This window comes from Streptopelia decaocto, assembly GCF_964273445.1.
Source record: "Streptopelia decaocto genome assembly, chromosome: 3".
NCBI classification, from domain to species: domain Eukaryota; kingdom Metazoa; phylum Chordata; class Aves; order Columbiformes; family Columbidae; genus Streptopelia; species Streptopelia decaocto.
This window is the reverse complement of record NC_138656.1, coordinates 46,366,356-46,390,715: the sequence shown is the minus strand read 5'-3', so window position 1 is coordinate 46,390,715 and position 24,360 is coordinate 46,366,356. Positions and strand designations below refer to the sequence as shown.

Genomic DNA, 24,360 nt, shown 5'->3' with positions numbered 1-24,360 from the left:
AAGCTCAGCTCTTCTGGCTTCAGCTAGCATAAATGCAAGAATCTGACTCCTCCTCAGTGTGAACAACTTATGTTCGTATTACAGTCTATTTAGAGCAATCTATCCCGAAATACTCTTGGATATAATTCCTACAATGACAGTAGCTTTATTTTTTTTCTGTCTGAATTAATACTCGTGCATCACTAAGTATATTGAATTTCTGGTGATTCAAACATGATACAATAAAAATGCGCTACTACAAAAGAAAAAAAAAAGAGAAAAGAAAGGGAAACAACTCTAAACTAGCATATTTTTTATATGGATTTATTAAATATGTATTAAAAGCTGAATCCTTCAGAAGGTGATACCAGCTTGGCTGCATCATTATGTATTCTTTTATGGAGGCTTTATAATCAGATGCCAGGTTTGTGATGTTAGCTGTCTTTCCTCTGGCAGATTCCAGTGTCTAAACTTTATGCTGAAGTAACCATCAGTCCAGCATGGTAAACAAGGCCTGTGATCTAGTGGGTTCTCTTATTTAAATTGTCCTTTTAGTACAGATTTACTGTGCTGCAAGGTTTGGGGTTTTTTTGGTTGTTTGTTTTATACCCAGTGAATTTAGTTATTCCATAGAGAAAGAAATTAAGAAAATTAAGGCAACTAAATTATTTAACAGATTTTTGAGCTTCTTTCAAATTTTTTTTTTTTTTTAACAGGTGCATGTGAGAAGAGATGATATGTTAAGAATTAACAGACATCATGCTTTTTAATTTTTGATCACTCCATGTGGCTCCTCGGAGAGAAAAATACCACTTTTAAAGATGTTTTCTAATGCAGCAGAGATAGATGTGTCAAAAAGAAGTGGCTGGGAGTTAGAGTTGTAGTAATGAAACCTCAGTGAGAACTAAGGAAGTACTTCTATTTTAAAACCTAAGGACAACTAGCTCTTGAAAGAAAACTAAGCAAAGCAGTAGAATGTTCATTTATTGATGACTTGGAATCAAGACTGGATGTGGGGTTGGAGTCTAAGACGGTAGAATAAGCTGTTAACACCCATCTTCTGCAAACTTCCTACCTCTTTACCCACCACTATTTCCTTTCCTAAGAGCCACAGCTCTGAGGACATCCCCCACGACCAGCTCAGGCTCAGGCTCTTAAGGCATTGTCCCTGCCTGCTCCAGCACACACAATTTCCACACTAGCGTACGGTTTCTGTAGGGTGGTGTATGAGATATTTAAAGCAGAAAAAGGCATTTTTTAATCTGAGTCAGGACTGGGCTAGGGGCTGAAGAAGGCCCACAGTGCAGGTGGGGTGCATAGGCACGACTCGGTGTGTAGGAAGGGTGTTACCCTGCACAAGGAACCACCAGGGAGTAGTGCCGGGGAGATGACTCTTACTGCAGGGCCTGTCCTTGCTGGGCAGTGGGGAAGGGAGATGTTGACTCTGCAGCATGTGAGCATGTTCTCGCATTTGTGTCTAGGTAGTATTTAATGTTTTGTCTTTCTCAGGTGCTGTGGTGGCCAAGAAGTAACATCTGAGAGTAAATTGATGGTACACAAATGCAGAAGTCAGGAAAAGCTAAAATCTTTGGTTTGCAAGAGTTTACTCATATTTATTGCTATAGTAAACAAAAATGAATCATTAAAGCTGAACTATGTTTCTTAGAAAGCACATTAAAAGTGAAAATAGTATTTTTCTGGTTAATTCCTTTTTCCAATTGCAGGTTCAGTGAGTGAGAAGCTGCCACAACGAGAAGGTGCAGGAAAAACAGGTAAATATCATAGCTGGTCTTTAAATAGAAACTAAAATAGCTGTGGGATACACCACTGTGATTTTCCATAGGTTTAAATTATCAATATATATTCGTCATGTATCATAGCTGCATATATAATGTATATATGTGCCTACATGCTATTCATTATATATCTGCATTGTAGATATTTAGTCAACTTATGAATATAAACACATATGCATGCATGTATGTTTTTGTCTATATATGCATAGACATAATATTTTTCTTGTCTCAGCCCCACAGAGTTTGCTGTTCTGTACTGTTTGGAAAATAACTTTTCTTCCCATAGCTATACTCTGAAACATTTTCCCATACTGTTTTCTTGCCCTAGAGGACAGATTATTCCGTCTGTTTGATAAAGACAGCATTCTGCAGTTCCAAAATCTCAGGAACTGTGGTTCTCACTTTATTTCCATAGTAATCAGTTCTTGAGTCATCTTGGACCCAGCACTTTGCTCTATATTGTGATTAATTCATCTGATGGCTTACATTCATGGCCAGATGGTTGTTATTGTTAGAGATAGATCATGGTTTATATCTTGTTGGCAGGACAAAATCTGATATGACTCCAGCATAGCTGGTAGATGCAAATGAGAGAGATGTCTGTGCTTTAAGCAAAATTAAAGCTTACACTCTCCAAGAGCTTAAAATAATTTTAAATCCAGCTGACAACAGCATAGTAAATGTTGCTTTTAGTTACGCTGGCATAAATTAATTTTAAAGAAGTTCCTTATATTGATGTTAGTTCATGCTATCTGTTTGGTCCACTGTAAATATAATTGAAATATTTTTTCACAGGAACTTCTGCAGCATTGTGATATGCCCAACATTTAAATAAACTTTCATTTTCAGCTTTGAACTGAGTGAAATACTCCATATATAAAACCTGTCTGGAATCCTCTATTTTTGTTTGTGACCGTGGTGGCTGAGATGCTGAACCTGGAATGAACGATCATAATTTATCAAGTGTCTCTTCTCATCACATGTATTCATGTCTAAAATGATACGGTTGCACTTTACTCAGGCCCTGATTTCATTCTTCAGCATGAAGGGCCACTGACCTGGTTCCCAGGTGGTCCTGGCTCCTTTCAGATGCTGCTAACTTCCTCACCTTCTTCCAGCCAGCCTCATGCTTTAAATGAAGTTATGTTGTCAGAGACATCACAATCTCTTTAGAGACCATCACAGAGTAGTGAACAGGGTCAGCTGTTTGAATTAAAGAGCTGTGCTTTGACTTCACAGTGTAGTAAAAAGTATCTTATTGCTCAGCTTGAAAGGGCACAGCAATAGGTTTTGAAATAATCATAAAGCTCCCTGCTCATCTTTGCTCTGCATGTTCCTGTGGACACAGGGGGTGCCTGGATGGGGGTACCTGCCTGTATTGTAATCCAGCAACCTCAGGCAGGTTCACAACATTATCACTGCTGCAGAAGACATGCTCTGCACCTTCAAGTGTGGTCTTGAGGACTCTGCTCACAGAAGATGACAACCTGGAAGGCCACATCTGTTGCAGTAGTGCACCTCACTTTCTCCGGGTATTCCAATACTGAAAGAAAATTTCCAGCTGCAGATTTGGAGGTCAGGATCTCTGTTTGCATGTTTGCAGGTTTACATATTGAACCGAACAGGAATAAAGCTTGAAAGGTATTTCCTAAAGTGTCTTCCCTGGCCCTACAGTTCCCTCCTCTATCCAAGGGAAATATTCAGACCATCTGAAAAACACAGGTGTTAGAGATGGGATCACATCCCTTTTTTTCTAATTCTTAGCTGACTGCAGGGCTATGATCTTGGTAACTGAACTCTGACAGCAAGCAGAATGGTTTCTGTTTAAATGTATGCACATATGGACTGGTATGCATGTGCCAGCCAGGAAGACCTATGCAATTTACCTGTAAGATATCTAAATAACTTGAAGATGAACTGCTCCTTGGTTGTGACTCTCTACTGAATATGATTTTGAACACTGGAATGGCACATGCCTCATCGTTCCTAACACAAAAGGCTTTTCTGAAAATACGATGTAGCTAACAGAGTGCAAACAGAAATTTAATGTGGGCATTTTCCTGCAGATTAAGGGTAGTTCAGGAGCTGTTGTATCTCCTCCAGTCCTGAAGTGTAGTTAATACCTTTTAGATTATACAGATATCCTGTACCAAAAGTTTGATTCACTGATGACCAAATGCAGACCTCTTTCTTTCTTTTGGTTGGGACGGGACCTGAGGCCAGTTCTATGACTCAAGCATGAAACATCTGTTAAATGAAAAAAAAATAAATTATGAACTCTTTTAAATGCTGCTTGACCAAAGTTCAATTTTGATTGGGCTGATAGTTGCTAAAATTGCAGCATTATATCTGAATGTCAGGCAATAACATAAGATCAAGTGTGTCACAAACTGAAATTGTGTACCAAAAGATGATTAGAAAAATGTCATTTAAACCCTAAACCAAGTTTCTGGCTGGGGTGTTGATAATACTTACCTACCTTAAGCTACCCTCTGAAATTCTGGGTTATCTGAATCACATATTTGTTGATGGTCTAAATGTAAGTCTTGATTCTCAGTACACTAGGATACTTGATGGCATCTCTGAAATTAATTGATGGTCTTATTCACCACTCAGAGGACATCACAAAAATACCAGCAACACTAATGAGAAGTGACAGTCTGTAATGGCATTAGAACAAAATATCCTGCCTTTGCGTGGACATGAAGAATGAACATTCTTGAAATAAGTCTCATTATCCTTTGGTTAAAACATTTTGCAGTGAGAATAATTTTCTACTGCTATTTCTTTGGTTCTGTGAAAAGCATGGAGGTTAGTGTTCCATGGCTGCAAATTTGTTTTTACTTGCTATCAGTATTTACTTGGTATCTTTATTTGCTGTGAACTATGCTTTGGCCTCCAGAAACGAAGGTGAGAGTGTCTCCAAGTCCTCTGTATGATTTGCATAAAAACAATGCAGATCTACAAAAAAAAAATGTGATGGTGACAACAAAGAGAACAGGAGGATGCTGTTCTGAATTGCAGTAGCAAGAAGAAATAGAAACAGGCAGTGTGTCAGCCTGAAAGCTGCTGCTCAGTGTTACCCTGGTAGGGCTAAATGCAAGAGGAAGTTTCTCATGAACCTTCAGTTCTACCTTCCATCAAAATGCCAAGAAACAATCTGGAAACTATGTTGGTCTGAGATCCAGCTGTGAAGCTGCAAGAAATGCTAATACAACCCTTGCATAGAAGATGCTGTTTATTGTGGGATGTTCTTCATCTTGGCATAGGCTCCATGCTACAAGAAACAGCAATGACTTGAAAATATGTACTAGCAAGGCCTGCTAGGTCATATTTACTCAATAACTGAAACAATTTAAAATAACAAAAATGTAATAAAGAAAAGATGGATCTTTGGGTACCTCTCTTTCTCACAGAATGTTAACTTAAATAATTTTTCATATTGAACTTTTCCAGCACTACTTCCACTATGTTTTACTGAATCTAATATTACCCACATCCTCTTATCACTTCTGTAAATTTTCCTCCCTCTTTTCTTGCAGCAATGATTGGTAGTGGATGGATGGAGGTGGCTGACTGGAGGATAAGAATTATGCAAACAATATTCTAGTTCTCTAATCTCTGAATTTTGCTTATAAAATCAGCTGTTAAATAGATCCTGCTGTGCTGAAAGAAACTTTCATTTTAAGGTGTCAAAATGCCTGCGGTCATTCATTCACCCTGGACTGCTTTTGCTTTCACAGGTCTTAACCCTTCTACACATGCATCTAATTACTTCTTCAGAAATGCTCATTTCATCAGTTATAATCTATAAGTATTGGTGTGCAGCATTAAAAATGAAAAATTACTTTCCAGGGAGCTACATGCTCATACATCATCAAAGACACTGCAATCATTTCATCAGCCATAATCTCAAAATCCATACATTTATAGTTCGTAGTGTGATGATGTAATATACCTGTGCTGTGTAGTACCTATAAATAATGTTTAATTTATTGTTTGTTTACCGGCCGGGGCTATGTGCAAATCATTAGTATCAATCATGTATGTACACTTATTTAGCTTACTCTCATAATTGTAGTCTCCTTGCAAATCTTTTCCATTCTGAATTCAGATGATGCCTCAGCTCCTGCACTGGAGACTCAGCCCCAAGGTGATGAGGAAGGTGAGCATCAACATGAATTTAACAGTCTGGAATTGAACTATGCAGTATGGACCATACACCACAATGTCAAATGCTACCTTAGAGTTAGGAGCAACTGTTGGGGCAGTAGCAAGAAATTGAAAGCATCTGTAGGTTTTTCCAGATAAAGACAGCAAACACAACAAAGTCTTTACAAGCAATGATTTTCATGTGATAGTTTTGAGATGGCATTGTAGCTATGGATTCCAACATTAGCAATTTCAGTTGTCACTACTTGGACAGAGACAGATTTTAAATTTGAGCCAGAGCGCAGGTTAAAAATGAGGAAGTTAAAGGGTAAATTCTGTCCTTGGCATATTGCCTAGTAATCTTAAGGTTGACATTTTGTTAGGCTTATTTGCCTTTGGGGAAATTTGGTGTTCTATAAATGCAAAGCTCAAGGCCTACCTGTGAAGATAGTATCACAGCCGCCTTACCACTCACTGCAAATCTCACAGAATCTGATCTGCCTTTATTACGTATTTTGAGTCCTCACTGGAATATTTTTATTCTGTTTAAGTATAATTTTAGTCTAAAAGTATTTATTTTAGCCTTTTGTATGAATGGGATAAGGAAGGAACTATTCATGCCTTTGCATGAATAAAGGTTTTAACTGTCCTAATACAAACCAGTGTGCCCTTTTATTTTTAGATACATGTATCTTTAAAACCAGCCTCTTACCATTCAACCACTAATTACTTAAAAAAAAAAAAATTGCCATTCACAATTTTTTTTTTCTAGATATAGCTTCTCGTTATCCTACCTTATGGACTGAGCAAGTAAAGAGTAGACAAAACAAAACCAATAAAAGCTCAGGTAAGAAACTTATGTTGTCCTTACTTTGCAAAGCTCCCATGAGGATATGCATTAAGCCGTGTTAAGACTGAAGCCATTTAAGTGGATGGATGGATCTCACTTTTTTTTTTTTTGCATCCTCTTTAATTATCTGTGTCTTTGTTATGTAGGGTTTTTTTTTTGTTTTGGTTTGGTTTTTTTTGGGTGATGCATAGCAAGAGGTGCTTGGAAAATGGCAGCGTGGGTTAACCTGTTTGGTTGCAAAACTGAAAAGAAGCAAACTCCCATCAGAAACCAGTTGTAAGTCAACAGGAAATTGGAAAGACAGTGTTACCTGCTTTTTGTTACGTCGCTCACTTGTTATTTACAGACTGAATTTTAGCTTTCCTTTTTTTTCACCACTCTTCAGAATTGAGCTTTGTAAACCTGCACTAGGAATGTCAGTTGAATGTCCCAAGACTGAATGCTCTAAAATATTCAGATAAATTTAGTGCTCTGGAAGACTTGATGCCTTCCTGTTCCTTCCTTCCAGTGGGATAAATTTTAGAGAATCTTCTTAGGTATTCTGGTTTCTTTTTCTCTGAAAAAATGTTTAATTTAAAAGGAAACATTAGTGATACAGGCTATGACTCAGTAAATCACCCAAAAGCACACTTCAGATCCAGTGGAAACTGACATTGTACTTTGCATTAAGTACTGTGCTTTAAGTATTTTACGCAGTTGTGGCCCAAAAGGATTTAAAAAGACAAGCTATCACCATAAGAAAGACAAACATGGCCTTACTGAGAGTTTTACAGATTCCTTTATATGAACTATTGTTAACATCAAAGCAAAAATTATTAGTATTTTTTTTCCTCTCCTTGATGCTCCAGTAGGGACTTAAGGAAAGGACCTTAAACAGAGTGAAGACAAGAGTTTGAAACAAACATTTTCCATGCTAGAGATTTATTCTGTCATTTATTTAGTCATTGTTAGAAATAATTCCTTTGGGATTTCTGTTGTGTAAAATATATCTATAGAAATATGTCACTTTTAGGAGTGTTTATTTATTTTTTAGAGTGCTAGAGACTAGATTTAAAGCAAGAATTCTTAAGTTTGCAATGCAGTTGCTGGAAGCCAAAGCTTACACACACACACACACATGCACACACACAAATTAGAAAAACACCAAAGGAAAGGTGGGTTTATTACTGGGAACTTGTAATGTCCCATTCACCTAAAGGCATATTTACAAAAGAAGAGAAAGCAGAAGCATAGTCTACCTGTCCTATGATTGCTAGCCCATTTAACATCAAAAGCACAATTGTGTTGGATTTGCTAACAACGGGACTTGCTTACAACGGCACAGGGGATGTACAGGGGATTTCAGGGAATGTACAGGGGATGTACAGGGGATTTCTGAAAGACTACCACATACTACAGTTTATGGGGCCATACCCAGACTAGCAGAAATAAGTCGGCAGACACTATGTAGCCAGACAGACTTTAATTTGTAGACATACCTGATGCACCTGAAGGGACTACTGCTCTCTGCTATAACTCCTTTTGTATAGGTAGTATGACATAATCAATCCAGATAAATCTAGGTGCTAAAAACAGTATCTTCACCAGTTGTGCCAGGCAGTTTCTTGCTTCCAGACTCCAAAAATATAATGTGTGTCAGTGACTGTAGATTTACTAGTTATTTTGATGGCTGAACCTCACTAATACTCAGTAAACAGGTCTTTTAATGTCTTGAAAGAACTAGGTTAGATTTTCCCATTATTATCTCTCAGAGTGATGCCAAGGCTGTTGGGAACATCCACAGAGAAAACTTGGGGCTTCTACATGTGCAGAATAGGAAGGATGTCATGACTGAATCCACTGGTTTGTAAACTAACCACCTTTGGACACCTAGATTTCAATTTAAGGGATAAATACAAATGTCCTCTTTACTCAGTTTACTTAGCAAACTCTGATTCAGACTTGGTAATACAAACACCAGAAAGCTTATTGAAATGTATTTGCCTCAGAAAAATGAGGAGAATTTATGTCTGCATGTGAGCTATGTTTATAAAACAGAAGATGAAACCCAGTTTATTGATAATGGACTAAATTTTCCTTTTCTATTCTACAGTTACTTAAGTGCTTCCAAAACAATTCTTCAGGTGCAAATAACACTGTGACCTAGCCTTGTTTGTAGAAAATAACTAAAGAAAAATAATAATGCTAAATATTTCAGGCAAACTCCAAATATCCTACATAAAGGCTGACTATTTTAGTCTGTATTGCTTTAATTTTTTCTATTTTTTACCTAAATATATGTCTTAATATCCCATGGTCATAAAGAAACTTGTCTTGACCTGATAAATCAGTCTCCTTAGGAGACCTGCCAGTTACAATTAATGAATAAAATCAGCATAAGCTTTTCAGTTTTGGAAGACAGAAAATAATAACTCATGAAATTCTAGTTTATATTAGTTATCCAGTGCTTTCATTTGGTTAAATCCTCTTAAATTAGTTTAGCACAGTGTAGTGGCATTTGAGAGACTTACAGATGCAGGGAATGGAATTACTGGATTACATATCTGTGCTCTATAATGACTTTGGGTGCATATTCTTTTTGTTGGTTCAGAGAAATATGCCTTCGCTGCTCACTGAAGGCATCTGCATAGTGGTATTTAACCTTTTAGTTTTCAGTGACAAGATGTTACTGCTGGCAAAAACCCATTAACACTGAGTCATGTAACAATAGCTCTGTTTGGAGTGGTGTATTTGAGTAAAAAAATCTCCAGTTTAGCCCTTTTTATATATTGAAGATGATTTTCAATGATTTTTAAAATACTTTTTCTTTCCAGAATTAGAAAAAAAATATGCATTTGGTTGCTAAAAGGACATAGAGTTTGCTGAGATTATGTTTTATACATATGTCTTGGTGCCTTTGCAGATATTTTAAGAATTTTTTGTTTCTTCTGGACTTTTTTACCCCTGCACTCCTCATTTCTTTCTCCATTTCTGTCACGGAGGGACGCCAAAGTCAGTAATAGGTGGACAAAAAAGTCCAAAACAGATTTTATTCTGACCGGAAAAGTACAGCCAATAAGCCAACTAGAAACAGGGTTTATATAATTAGTTAGCACTCCGTTAACATAAAATACAGGTTCGTATATCAGTTGAGGAGATTATTGGGGTGCAGCAAAATAAGAATAATGGGGATCCACAGTGTGCATGCATGCACCCACAAGAAACAAAACCAGAGCTCTCTGACTCCAGGATGCTAAACTCGCCTGAATTAGGCAAGGACTTACACTTCCTTGTCTAACAAGGACTACACTTGCCTGTCCGGCAAGGATTACACTTGCCTGGCCAGGCAAGGACTTACACTTGCCTGAGTTTGGCAAGAAATTACACTTGCCTGATGCAGCAAGGACATAGGTTATCACTCATCCAAACGACGAGGTGAGGCGCTTCAAATCCCAGTCTAAGGGAAGGACTCTTGGCTCAGCAGACCCACAGCTCCGAGAAGACCACACAAAAAGAATCTTTGGCAGGAACCCCATTTTATAGTCTGATCAGATTTGGCTGTGGGCATTCCAGAAGCTTCTCAGCACTCCCCCTCCTCTCCTAATGACCCTGGCCAACTGATCTGGGGGTCTCACAAAAGAGCCATTAACTGCCCCATTGAAGGAGAGGGGGATATGCAACCTTCACACCAGTTCTTGGGGGGCGGGGGAGGAGTGCAACTGCCACAGTTTCACATAAAATATTGTGGGTTTGCTGCACCAGACTGACAAAAATAAGAATTACAGCAACAGCTAGCAAAAATAAGCAGAAATGCATTAAAAACACTGAACATGGGACTATATGGGTTCTGAATAAGACATCAAAATGTCTACAGCTGTCTACATGCTGCTGTCTGCATGTGAACACGGTGTCTAAACTCCTGCTGTAGTTTGTGGAGGTGCAGTCCCACCTCATCGTAGAGCCAACACTCGCACGTGGCCAGCTAACTAGATAACCCGACCTCACTGAGTGTGGTGACTCATTTAAATCTCTAGCCTGTGAAGGTACCTGTGCTTTAGATGAACTTAATCCCACCCCAGTATCAATTGAAAAATTCAGATAGTAGTCTTTTGGAGCTTTTGCATTTTGTGAAGATGAGAGGACAAAAGGTTTTTTACCTTGAAGAAACTAGATATTTTGGACTATGTCCTCAGCAGTTGCTAGTTACTGTAGTTTCAGGGCTGGGTGCAGCCTTGTTGTGGGTGGAGAACACTACATGACAGTACAGATATTTTCCCATCACCTAACAGGGAATATACAGTTCCCTGAGGAGAGCTCAGGTTGGACCACAGATCTCTTAATTTCTCCTTGCTACAGCTGCTCTACCAGCAGCTTATATCCCTTTTGGATACTTTGAAACCAAGTATGACATTTGCCAGGAGATGTATGCCGTTTTTTGAGTATAGGCTAAGGAAGGGTAGTTTAATCCTATTCACCATGGCCAATGAAGCTTAGCATTTATTTTGTTGGCTTGAATTTAAGAGGCATATTTTTCTAATAGTCAGTCATGGGAGCATTTTCATTAAAAATAAATAGGGTGACTTTAATTGATAATATTGTTACTGTTCAAAAAAATTCTTACAGTACTGAGTAATTTCTAAGTACAATCTGTACACCACACAAATGAGAATAAATAATCAGTATAAAATTAAACTAATTTTGCAAATGCAGGAAGCAAAAAGTCATCCATAATCTTACATATGTTCTTAAGGTCTTTAGAGATTCTGGTGACAACATAATTCAAGTTAAAATAGCCAGGGTTAAATAATGTATCATTGGCTAAGACACAGTACAGTTTCATGGATTTACTATTCAATTGTATTCTCTTATTGTTAATACTTCTGTGTTCTGTTTCCTAAAGATTTCATAGTATGGCTTTATTAGCAATAATGATTTATGTGTTCATTGATCAGTTGTGTAATTTATTTAATTAACATTGTAAAGTGGTTCAAAAATTTGTGTTTCTTTTGTTGGCACTCTGGTATAACTGACAAAATAGAAGACAGGAAAAAATCATTGCATTTCTTTGTATTAGACTTTACTGAACTTTGATTCATGTGCTAAATTTTGAACACATGAAATGAGTGGGTAGAAATTCAGGGCCCCTGGCAGTCAGTGGCAGAACTCCCAGACAGTGGCTGAACAAACATTCATACTCTGACTACCTGCTACTAATTTACCCAGTAGTTCACAATTGACCTGGATCAGGCACAGACACGTGATGTAGTGCTTGTGCCAGTTTCATGCTTTCTGCTAGCTTCATGGTTATGTACTTTAAGCAGGTGCTAGAGGACAAGTCCTACATGATCTAACATAAAATAGGGTTGTCCCAGAGGGAACCTTATCCTGGCATAAAGCCTGCTGAGGCAGGGTCAAGCTGTCAAAATTCTTTACACATCTATGCAAAAAGCAGTGGGTAATGTGATTATGATTTTTTTTTTCATCCAGAATGAAGAATCCTAAATCAGAATTCATTGTCTCCCCAAATTATGGCTTTAGTGACTTGAAGTGTGCCCAGATTTCAGCCAGTGTGCCTGGATATTCTGGTAAAGTGGAACCATCTTCAGTTTCATTTTTGGCTTTGGCTGTGGGCACATGAAAGGACCATGTAGTTTTTTATTTAATTTTCTGACACAGCAGAGTAATATTTTATTGCTGTCATTTTACTACAGAGCATCCGTTTCAAGGCTTAAAAAATCTGTTAAAAGACTTTATCAATGAACCTCAAAGTGTTTGATCCAACAGGAGTTTCATTCTCAAAACATGATCTGGTAGAACACTGAAGTGCACATAAGGTAGTGTAGTATATAGAGACTACCTGCAAATGTAAATCAAAACAGTTAGTATAATGTCTACTGTGAATAAATTCTTAACAGGCTAAAATAGAGAATTTAATGTGATAATGAAACTAGCAATTATGTGTCTATATATGTATCAAATAACTGCTTGAATTTATCTGTCCATATAGTCTGAATCTGTTGGCAAAGTCTGCCAGTGAGACAGAGTAATGTGACAGTGACATTCTAAGATTTGAATGCAGTTCTATGGCCTTGTCATCCAACAGCTTTAAAGCATGTTTACATATGAGATTTTCCCACATGGAAACTATGTTGGTTGTCAGTGAGGTTTCTGTTTTGTTAGATTGCTTCATTTTGTTTCTCAGAGGCAATAGTTCAGTGGGATCCCTGTGCATTTATCGTTCCAGAAGATCACCTTCTTACATTTTCTTTCAAAGGAAATAAATGTATGAGATGTGTGTCAGCCCAGTGACATAAATTCTAATAGCAATTCCTCTCTAAGCATAGGAAAATGAGTAACTTACAGACAGAAACATGAGTAACAGCTCGGTGACTTTGTATTTATTCTCATTAATTGTTGCATTTTTCAGATGTTGCTTTTTATATTCATTGAAGATAAATTACGTGTAGCTGAAGATGTGTAAGCTAGCAAGAAAAAAATAAGATCCAGCTGCATGTTCCCAGTTATATATTTATTACAAATTAATTAGAAGTTTTCTAGAACTATTTTGAATGAGGCTTATTTTGCAATGTGAAGATTTGAGATAGGAAACGAGGTATAACAAAGGAAATAAAAATGCATATCATAACAAACTGACAAAAGAACACAGGGAAGAGGGAGACAAAGTGTTTTAAAACCTTGTAGCCTCAATTTTTCAACAGGGATTCCTAGTAAGTTATGTGTTGGTCAGCAGGATCCTGGCCAATCTTCAGTTCTCAAATCTGCTTGTATTCAGTGCTAAAGTAAAGGCAGGTTAGGACCTTAGAGCAGAATAGGCACGTTTGTCCAAAGACTCCTAGTCATTCTGAATACATTATGACTATGTTGGACACTCAGAAAACGAGTTTAAATGAATATATAAAGTAGATTTGCATAGGAAAATGGCCTGAGTAGAAGTGGTTCATTAATTGCAAACCACTGAATTACATAGGAAAAACAGCAGGTTTGTTTCCCTGTTATTACCTCATTTCAGCCCTAAAGACAGTGTTTCCTTCCAGGAGTTGGTGAGATATCAGCCACACCCAAAGATGGGATTTGCCTTCCCACATTTATGTTGTAAATACAGCGATTACTGTAGTTGAAGAAACCAAAAGTTGCTAAAATATAGGCATCTTGTGCCTTCATATGGCCTAGGGTATCTGGTATCTACATGGACATGACGGACTACCGGAAATCTGTGATGTTCTGGCATATAGGTTTGATAGTCCAGAGTAACTGAAATGGCACTGAATTGAGTCCTAAGAACCTCAACTCAAGCCATGAAAGAAAAGTAGCAGGCAGAACTATTGATTTTAAATAACTCTTCAAACATATCAATTGACTCTGAAGTCCACACATGGATTTTGTCAATGGGAGCTCAGTCCATTACAGATGGGTGGTCTCTGTCAAATTTTAGACAAGTTCAAAACCAGATATTATTAATGTGAACTCGAGCTCATCTGCACGTCAATTGCCTGCACAAGAAAAGGTATTAGTACTTTTTCATGATATCTACGGCTGAAGTCTGAATGTTTTGTAGGGGCCATAGATCTGGCTTTTGGGCCTTGTAAAATTCGTGGGTGCTGCAAGATATCATATGGTTGAATATTTGTTGTTTTGTCTGTTATCTCAGCAAATTGTGCATAGAAGATAAAGATAAAAGCATTGTGAGGAAGTTAAGTAGAAAAACTGATAGAGAGGAGGACTGGAATCTTCCAGGCCAACAATCTTATGGCCTCCTCACACTCTTTGAGTTGGCTTTGGTTGCTAACTCACTAAGTGTTCCCTTTAGAGTTCCTGAATGAACTCAGTTATTTGGAGTGAAATATAATTTGTGCTTTCTATTTTACTATAAAAACAGAATTTTTAAGAAACTGTTGGTGAGAGGGATGTGTGAGGCACTGTCAGATCTTTTTGTATCCCCTAGTGTTTTATTTTTAAATATTTTTAAGAGTAGGAGGTAGTTCTCCTCTCTTCCATTTTTTATTTTTCTGTAAAGAAACAGAATAGTTCCACAGTAGTATTCTTTTTGAATACTGGTTTGAAGATAATCCTTGGAAGCTGAAAAAATTTTGGCTTTGAAACTACTGGTTGTTTGCATGGTTAGGGCCAATCTGTATATGGTTGACTTGGTTCCTAATGGAGAGCTTTGTCTTACTTTTCAGTAGCAATTTTTAATGATATCCTAGCACTGATTTAGCTGTTACACAAAGAGAGAGCAGCACTCTTCACCCTTTTCACCTGTGAAGAAAATTAATCTTCATACTCTTCGGTCCTCTTTCCTTTCCATGCTTTACCTTGCCTTTACTTTACTTGCCTTGCCTTGCCTATCCTATCCTAAATTGGTAAAGGAAAATTACAGTTTTTTTTTCAGTTCTTTCAGCCTCTTCCAAGAAGATAAAACTTTCCAGACCTCCCCACAGTCCTTGTATATTATGATATATTCTTAATTTACAGGCTGCTGGATCATGGTTATTATAGTGCTGTCCTATCTTTAATAATCCTTTTCACAAACATTTTCATTTATCTTCATTTTAATTTTACATATTAGTTTAAAACCTTTATAAAGATCAAGCACTGACATTTCTAGATTTTTCCTCCCACTACAAGGGAAGATCCTTCCATCCTAAATGATTAAAAAAATAAGAGTTCTGTTTTACATCCAATTAATGTTCTTTATGCTCAGGATGTTCCAGAGTTTAATCGGACTCCCACTGTGGGGGGGAGAAAAAAAAAAAAAAAAAGAAGATATAATAAAATAAAAAAACACCCAACAAGAAAAGATCTGTTTTATTCAATGTTGATAATTTCTGTTTTACTACATGTGTTAAAATCTGATGCCAAAAGATAGTAATCTTTCCTGAACCTTTTAATTATATCACATTACTTTCTGCAGCAAGTAAATGACACAACAGTCCTGCCTGAAGTTCTCCTTTGGTTTTTAGACACACACTCCCCCACCTACCTGTAGCTTTCTACAGTTTACCAGACATCAGATTGCATGATCATAAAAACATCAATAAGCTTCATAAATCCTAAGAGGAATGTCAGACTAACAGTTTATATTGTAATGACAGATGCAAAAAAAATAATCACATAAATCACGTTAATGCACAGAAATATATCAGACTGGATTATATCTAAAGACATACTGTTTCTGGGAAATAGATAAATCTTCCAGTCAAGATAGTCTGGATCTGGCTATGGCTATACTATGATTGCTGGGTGGCATATAGAAGAAAGTTCTTCCAAATTTTGTAGACAATTATAAGTCCAGCAGGGTCAACAGTATGAGCTGGCAGGCCTTCCATCATCATCCCAATGACCCAAGATTTGGGAGAAAATGTCCATGTTCCTTCATTGCAGAGATGCCTTCTCTTCTCTGCCCTGCCCCCAGCCAACAACCCTAAAAGCAATGAACAGAGACAGTAACCTTTGCATATCTTTGTCAAGACAGTAAAGGCAACATTTTTCTTGATTCTGATGCACTTGCTTGAGCAAGAGGCCCAGGTCAAGAGTAAACATATAGAATTAGGCATCTAAATTTGCAAACCAGCATCTAAACAATTGTCTTGTGGGTTTTTTGGTGTTTTTTTTTTGTGTGTGTGTGTTTGTGTGTGTGTGTGTGTGTGTGTGTGTGTGTTTTGCTTTGTTTTGTTTTGTTTGTTTGTGTTTGTGTTGTTTTGTTTTGTTTTGTTTGTTTGTTTGTTTGTTTTCTGAAATACTAAGAATCCAATACTAGTCTTGAGGTCGAGACAGTAAAAAAATATATTACAAAATGAAAGAAATAGCTGCAATGTCAGAGAGCTCTGACACTTATATTTTCAAAACTTTAGTAAACTGTTGGTTATGTTCTTGAACAATAAGAAACTCTGTTTGGAATATACGTGGTGAAGAAAGTTATTCCAGGATACCCACCAAACTCTCTCCTACATTTTTCAAGGTTAAGAACTCCTCAAGTCTTAATCTGTGAGCTGATAAAAACTCTTGAAAATTATAACATTAAGAATACCAAAACTTTAAGTTTTGCTCTTAATTTCATGTAAAGTCATTCAGTGAGCTGTTCTGGCAAGATTTTTCTGGTTTTGTAAGACAGACTAGACTCTTCTGAGAAAAACAATTTTCTCTTTATTCCATGAGGTTAAGTCAAATGACCAACTGTGCACCTTTCCAATAACTGAGTAATAAGTGTTTTTAAAAAGGCCAAAAACAGTCATGGCAAAATATTCCCTTGTTAATATCTTATGTGAAGTGTGGAATTCTCATGCCTGATCTGGCTACATTCTGCACAAAAAACTCTGACTGCTGTTAATGGAAATATGGGCCATGGAAGGATCCATATAGCCATGTAACATGAATCAGCCCTGGTGGCTGGAGTCAAAATTTTACCTCAGGTTCCTGATATGTACATTTCTGACAGTCTGACTTAATTTCTAGGGTTTCCCTGGTATATCAGGTTATGGCCAGTCACAGTGGTTTGAATTTAGAGGGATTTTTAATGGGATGATTTATCACATTTGACTTCCAACTTTCTTATTTGCCAAACCATGTACCTCTGAAAAAACTCCCTGAAAAGATTGACAGCTCATGTTACAGTTAAAACATTGCTTAATTATTTTCCAATAAATTCTTGGCTTTCTTCTTCAATTCTCAAAAAAATTGCCATGTGATGCAGGAACTTTTTGAGGCTTCATCAATAATGTTAACATTTTCCATTTGGTAAAAAAGCAAGAGAAGTTAAACTCCTACAGGGACTTCTGTGGGAGGAGTGGAATTCACTCCAAAACCTGTGCGTTGGCCATCTGACTGCAATGCAGCTATTGCATCAGTCCAAGCCTTCACTATTGTGTCTACTTTTATGGACTGCTAAGGTCCCAGGTTAATGCTGTCATCTGTGGATCCTTCCCCCCAGCCTGCTCATAGTGCAATAGGCTTTTCTGTTTAGGACCGGTGTAGAGTCTCCTTTCCATGAAAAGCCACACCAAGGGTCATAATTGGCACAAAGGAACTCGTTCTAGTCAAATTACATTGCTAAAGTGCGTAAAACCACTTTGGGATCTTTCAATCTGCAAGATGCTGTATATACCCCAAGTATTGTATTATTACTGGCTTACTTTCCTTTTCACTCCACCCTGTCCATCATGCTCTGTCCTCTCTCATAAGAGACTGTTCCAGATAAATGCTAGACACTATGTTTTCCCTGCACTCTGCACTGCCTAGAAATAACATTAACTGTTTTTGCCATAATACACTAGATATCTGTGTTACTGGAGAAGAAGCAGTGGTTGAAGAGACAGACCACTGTTTTTCATTAAGCTGTTTTTAATACCTGTTTTAGTTTAAGAACAGCAGGCCAAGTATCTGCATTCAACCACAAATAAAACTATGTTTAAATAAGATTAAGGCTCTAAATTAAATTTCAGATCTTAAATTCTCTTGGTGTATTACAAAACACAACAGAGAAGAGAGAGCAAAGCTTAATATACCAAATCGGTTGAAAATGCAGCATTGTCTGGAAAAAAATGAGTTCTTAGGGATTAAAAAAAAAAAAAGATATGCATTTTCAGCTAAAAAAATCTATTTTCAAGATGGAAATTCAAACATCAAAAACAACAAATCTTTCAAAAGCTGGCTAGTTGTGTCTCAAAACTCAAAATCTTGACTGGCCATTGTAACATCTTGTGGGACCACAATTTTGAAACTTCATTATTCCTCCTTTTTCAGGGGCCGGGGTCCTTAGGTTGAATGTACGTGCAGGATATAATGGTCTCCCATTTTTAAAAACTCAGACATACCTCTCAAAACTTATAAGCATCCTGGAATTTATAATTCTCTGGGAAGTTCAGCACAAATAAACAACATGTTTTGGGGTTTTGTTTTTCCTTTCTTCTCATTAAAAATCACGTTTTTTAATGAAAGACAAACACTTTGAATGAAAAACATATTTTCATTTAAAGACCTGGTTTTCCACCAAAGATAGTCACAAAGATATTTTTCAAGCAATCCTATTAAAGTCATAACAAGCCATGAAAAACTTCATATCATTACCACTTAAACAGTGGGTTACCTTGTTCCATTGTTTCCCAGAGAGATCTTAATGTTATTTAAACTTACCACTTTTATTGTCCTTCAGTGAGTAAAGACCACTTATAAAATGAAAGGATTTTTATTGTTCTCTATTTGGATGACTGTTTAGATGCAGTTTTTGTTGGACTGGAATGCATTACATATACATAAAGTTCTCAAAAATGAGTGACCTTTAATACCCTTGAATTGTTTTCCAGTGCACCCAGTTAGATCAGGGCAACAGACTGGTTGGTGTTTAGTCTGGGAGCAGGAGAGTACAGAGTCAAATTAATGACTCTTGTAGCCCTAAAAGCTGAGATACAGTTCTGGTGAGAAAGTAGAAGATAGTCCAGGATTGCAAGTTCTGTCCAGGTTCAAATTGTAGGAAGGGTTGAATGCCTGCCATGCTCCCTCTCAGTCGCTAGGCCAAATTTTGAGGTCTGTATTGAGGCAAACTCCCATCGATGTAAGGGTTGACAAGGGTTGTTCCTGTCTGACTACATTTCCTTGTCACTTGGTGAATTTATGTACAGACTCTGTTACAATGGAGACTCTCTAACAGAGACAGGGGTGTGATTGGTTGCAGAGGTTCATGACCATTGCACTCTGTCATGGTGAGGTTCACTCTTCTTTCACAACAGCACGGTGCCCGGTTGTTCTGGCTGGTAAGGAGGTAGGGACCCTTTCTGTTGGTTTACTTACCTAATTGGTTTGGTAAGCAGAAGTGTAATGACTTCTGATTCTGGATGTTTCCTCTTGGACTTTCCCAAAACTCCTGTGATGTAGATAAAGCCGTAATCTCAATAGCCCTCACTGCCTGAAGGTAATGAGAGAATCATTATTCTTATTGGTTTCCTGTTTACCTGAATAAAGGTTACATCCCACCTAACTTGAGGGACTTAACATTTTAGTGTTCTTGTAGTTATCTAATCAGGTTTAAAAATCAATTTAATATCACTTTTAAGACATGATTTTTAGTTCCTTTGAATTGATACAACAGAGAAACAGCAAAACCAAAAATATTAGTATGAGTGTCAGTGGTTTGAAAGGTCACTTCTCCCCCTTTCCCTAGCAACATCCTAAGTATGAAACAGTAGTTCATTCGCTTAACTAAACAGTCCAATATAATAATAGCAAATGACTGTAGGAGGAGATGGTTTAGTTTCAGCAGTCATGAAGCCTCATTTTACTCAGATAAATGTAAATAGGAGTGACTTCACTGCAATTAGAAGGGTAATGCCACTGGAAGCCTTATGAGGAGAGAAGAGAATCAGGCCTCAAGGGTTTTTTTTTGTTTTAGTTTTCCTCTAAATAGGGACATTAGTGGTACAGGACTGATGATGATGTCATTGCCTCTCTTGACAACACAGTGCACAGAGCTTTATTTAAGCTAATACATGGTATATCAGTCTGCTGGATCAGTGATAATAGGACAGTCCATCCCAATCCTACTGCTGTTGCATAGCCGGAACTCCTCTTTGCTTTAACGGATGTACTGTCAGCACAAGGGCTCAGCTACTCCACTTGTATTGCCAGCTGAAAGAGTGAAAAAAATATTTTCTCTATATTACCTTTCTGTACAACTTCATTCCCTCCAGATGAGGTGATGTGTTTTGCACATTGAAGTCATATTCAGAAGCACTGAATATTCATGAATACCTTCACACATGTCTGAGAATATAACGTCACATAACTAACCATAGTGCTAGCCTCAAGGATGTCACAGTGCAGTCATCTTTTCAATACACTTGTCAAAATGAGCCAGTGTGACTCTCATATGGAGCATGACCTGTCCACAGCAAGGTTAGAGGAAAAATGCCTCGCTTTGGATCTTCTTGTTCCCTGTACAATTCAGTAAGAAAGTCTGTGGGTCAGAATACTATCTGTAAGCTTAATTCACCCTTTTTCATACCTGCTTTTAATGGAGACTTATGGAATTTTGTCATAGCTTTTGTTATCTCTCGCATAACTTGTCGTCCTCACTGTTGGTTGCATATATGGAATTCCCTCTTCTTTTTTCCAGTCCTTTCTTTGTAGTCTGCTTTCTCTTCTGTCAATGGTGGTCTTCATCACATATTTCTTGTTTTTTGCCTACATATCATTCTTCAATTTCAAATGCTGCTGTCTTAGGCTTTTCTTGTAACACTGATTTCTCAGCTCTCTATTCTTCTACCTTCTGTTTTTGACTTCTGAAGCCAAAGGCATAAACTTGAAGTGTTTGATCCTAAAGCTAGTGGAGTATATTTTTCAGCATTAATCCAGTGTTTTTCTAAGTAAGAATGTTTCCATAACCAAGACTGTGAGTATTTTTGTAGAAGCTCACTTGTATTTTTCGAATAAAACTCAATGCAAGAGTTGTAACATCAACACTGTTATTCTGAATTGCCAGTGTTCAGATTTTTGGCATATATTCTGTGCCAATTTTACTTCCTCGGGATGTCACTGTGGAAACTTAAGCAGTCTACAAAGTATTGTATGCGAAAGCATCTGACGAAAGCATTAGCTAGTGCAGAGAGACAGCATGGTTTCATTGCTTATATTCGGGGCAGCAAGCCAGGAACTCCAGGGCTCTAACCCTGGCTCTGCTTCTGGGAGGGTTGCTGCAGTCTGGGCAGATCAATGCAAGCTGAAACAAAAGTTTCAGCACAGAGATGGTTGAGACAGTGTCTAGTACAGGACTCTTGAAGGAGCTTTACAGACTTGTATAGGAGGTGGAAGTAAAAAATACAAGTGGTGTACTGACCAGTAGAAATAGTTGCTTTTCTCTAAGTGGAGAGACACAATCTAAACCCTTTCTCTCAATTTTGCATGTAGACTTCCCACCTTTTTTGTTTTGTTTATTGTTTTCAGTCATGTAAATCATGGCATTGGATTTTCACCCTTTTTCCTTGTGACTAATTGTAACTTCAAAGATTCCTCCTCTCCTTTCTGAAAACTGTACCTACCATGGCGTGGTTGCAATAAATACATATGTAGAACAAAAGCAAAAAGAGGATGTGCATGATGTTGGTACAAGAGGGAGCCTGTGTCTTTACTTCCATGTTATCCTTATGTAAATGACCCCTGATGTATGAGGCAAAATTTCTAGTAATCAATGGTACTTGCTATGTGAACTGTTTTGTACTTATTCACAAGTGGAATGCAAGGCAAGCAGGTTTGTAAAAACACAGGCTTTTCCACTCTGCTTTAGCCTTTGTTTGTTCCTCCTGATTGATGAAAACAAGTCCCACTAAAGGCCCTTGTGGACTTCATTAATTATGCCAGTGGTTGATTGGTTTGGCCCAGCATGCTTTATAACAACAGACAAATTTAACCAGTAACAGCTCTGGTTGCAAAAGCTTCATAGACTCCTGGGAGCATCATGCACTCAGCTTCCTTTTGCGTTACTTTCAAGCCATCAAGAAACATTTAATCTTCCCAAATTAAAAAGAAAACAAAGCATACAATGTATAATATGTAGAAAGAACAACAGAACTGTCTTGGGATGAGTTATAATAAAAATGTTTCCTTATTAGGTGACTGAATGTCAACATTGTTGTTTCCTGTGATGCTGGTTATCTGAAGAAGTTAAATATTTAGAATCTGTTTTATTTGAACAGTTGTGCCAAAAACAGTCTTTTGGTTTTAATGTGTTTGTTGCAGAACTTCAAAATAAATGAGATCTGAGGTAGATGTATGTGTGTGTGGGGAGGCAGGATGGGAGCATGTCTGAAAAGGTTGAAAATATTTGTGGGAAACATGTTAAGCAAACACTTAAAAAAATAACACTTTCTGAATCTTGCTCTTTACTCTCACACACAATGGATTGTTATGTTTGCAAGTTTTTTTTTCCATTGATATGGGCCATTTGTGTGGTAGATTAAAAACTTAAAACTAATAATCTTCTGAGCACTTAAAGTAACCAAATGATGCTGGGTTGTAAAGGATTAAGGATCTTTAGTCACGGTTTACAGTTCTAATTTTACTGGTTCAAAAAATCTTTGCTAATATGCATTATCCAACAAGCCTTAAAAATTGTTCTGGGCATGCTAGGGACTGAATTTCCTGTTGGTGGTCCTTGCTGTGTACAGTGGAATGGTTCCAGTTTACAGGAGCAGAAATTGTGGCCTGGGATTTTCATTACGATAGGGAGTCTTCCATCCTTCAGAGGCATAGGGATGTTTCACTATCACACCATATTCAGCATTATCTACAGTTCAGAGGAATATTTCTATTTGAAAACAGAGGTGAAAGTGGGGTGGAATTAGCATTTTGATTTTCAATTCACTTTGCCTTTGTTTTTATCCAAAGTTCAAAGGTAAAGCCAAGTCAAAGTTTTGGCTTTACTCCTGAAACCAAAGCACAAGCTGAGCTGGCCATGGCCATATGAGGAAAAAAAAATAAGAGCTACATAAAACTGTATTTAAAAGTTGGAGCTGAAAGAAATAGTATTAGAATATTCTTATTCGCTTTACCCTTCTTTGACTCATCCTCTTCATTGTACATGAAACTTGGTTAAAATCAGTCATCTATCTGAATCTTGTACCTCTCCTGTTATGAATACTGTCTTCTTACATGCTATATAAATAGTATGTTTTAGGTATAATGTGCCAAGTGTGAAAGACCTATACGGCATTTAATCTGAGTCTTTGGGTTTGTGCAGGATTAAGGCAGTGCAGTTTTCACCAGTGTTCATATTCACATTATTTGTTGAATCTCATACTGAGGACAAGAATCAATGCATTTGGGGAACAGTGTGACTCAACAGATGATGATGGCACTTTATAGAATTTGCTTCTTGTTCTGTTAAAAGACTTTTCATTGCACAACACAGTTCTTGTGATCAGAGACATGAGCAGTTATATGCATGCTCATTTTCTACTTGTTTCCTGCCTTCTCTTTGACAAGATGAAGAAGAGCAAGTCAGTGTAAAAGTGTGTAGTTTTTAATTCATCTGCCATTAATTAGCTTTTAAGGGTGCAATTATATTCTCAGCATTAGTATGATTTTTAACTGTTGAGATTTTTGAATTCGAGGAAGTTTGGAGGGTACATATCTGAGAGCCCTGGGGATGGAATAATTCTGCTTAGGCACATTCTGTGCTTAGGCACAGAAGAGACTATGGGAACGATGGGAGCATAAACTTTCGCATTATAGCTGTCAAAGCAACACTCCCTGAGACACTGAAGAAGAAAGAATTTCTGTTTCAACAGCCTGTTTAATCTCTCTGTTCCTGCTCAGTGACAGAGGATCAAGTCATTACCATTCTGTAATGCCCATCCAGTCTGCTATGACCTGGAGAGAGATGCGTATTATATAGACTATTTTGTAAGATACTCTGAGACATATAAAGGGGAACTACCTAAATTCAAAATAACTTTTCTCTTATTTTTTAATGTCTGCATATTTTTTAACCATGTGCCTTGGATCACATTCCTGCAAACTAGTCAGAAGTCCTCCTGGCTCCTGCTGGCTTTTGTGACAGTAGCCAGTGTTCATGTCCCTGTGTTCTGAGATTATTAC

The 24,360-nt window shown here is 37.4% G+C and overlaps 1 protein-coding gene across 10 annotated transcripts in view; it reads left to right on the top strand.

Annotated features, from left to right (window-relative positions):
• The window catches only part of SMOC2 (SPARC related modular calcium binding 2), a 144,543-nt gene that overhangs the window by 63,407 nt on the left and 56,776 nt on the right, over positions 1-24,360 (top strand). For 8 of the 10 annotated variants that reach the window (XM_082048049.1, XM_082048051.1, XM_082048048.1 and 5 more), the window contains exons 5-7: positions 1,704-1,751; positions 5,857-5,940; positions 6,700-6,774. In XM_082048049.1, the coding sequence (XP_081904175.1) occupies positions 1,704-1,751; positions 5,857-5,940; positions 6,700-6,774 (207 nt within the window). The remainder of the gene's footprint in view (positions 1-1,703; positions 1,752-5,856; positions 5,941-6,699; positions 6,775-24,360) is intronic. The other 2 variants (XM_082048043.1, XM_082048050.1) reach the window with 1 other exon arrangement.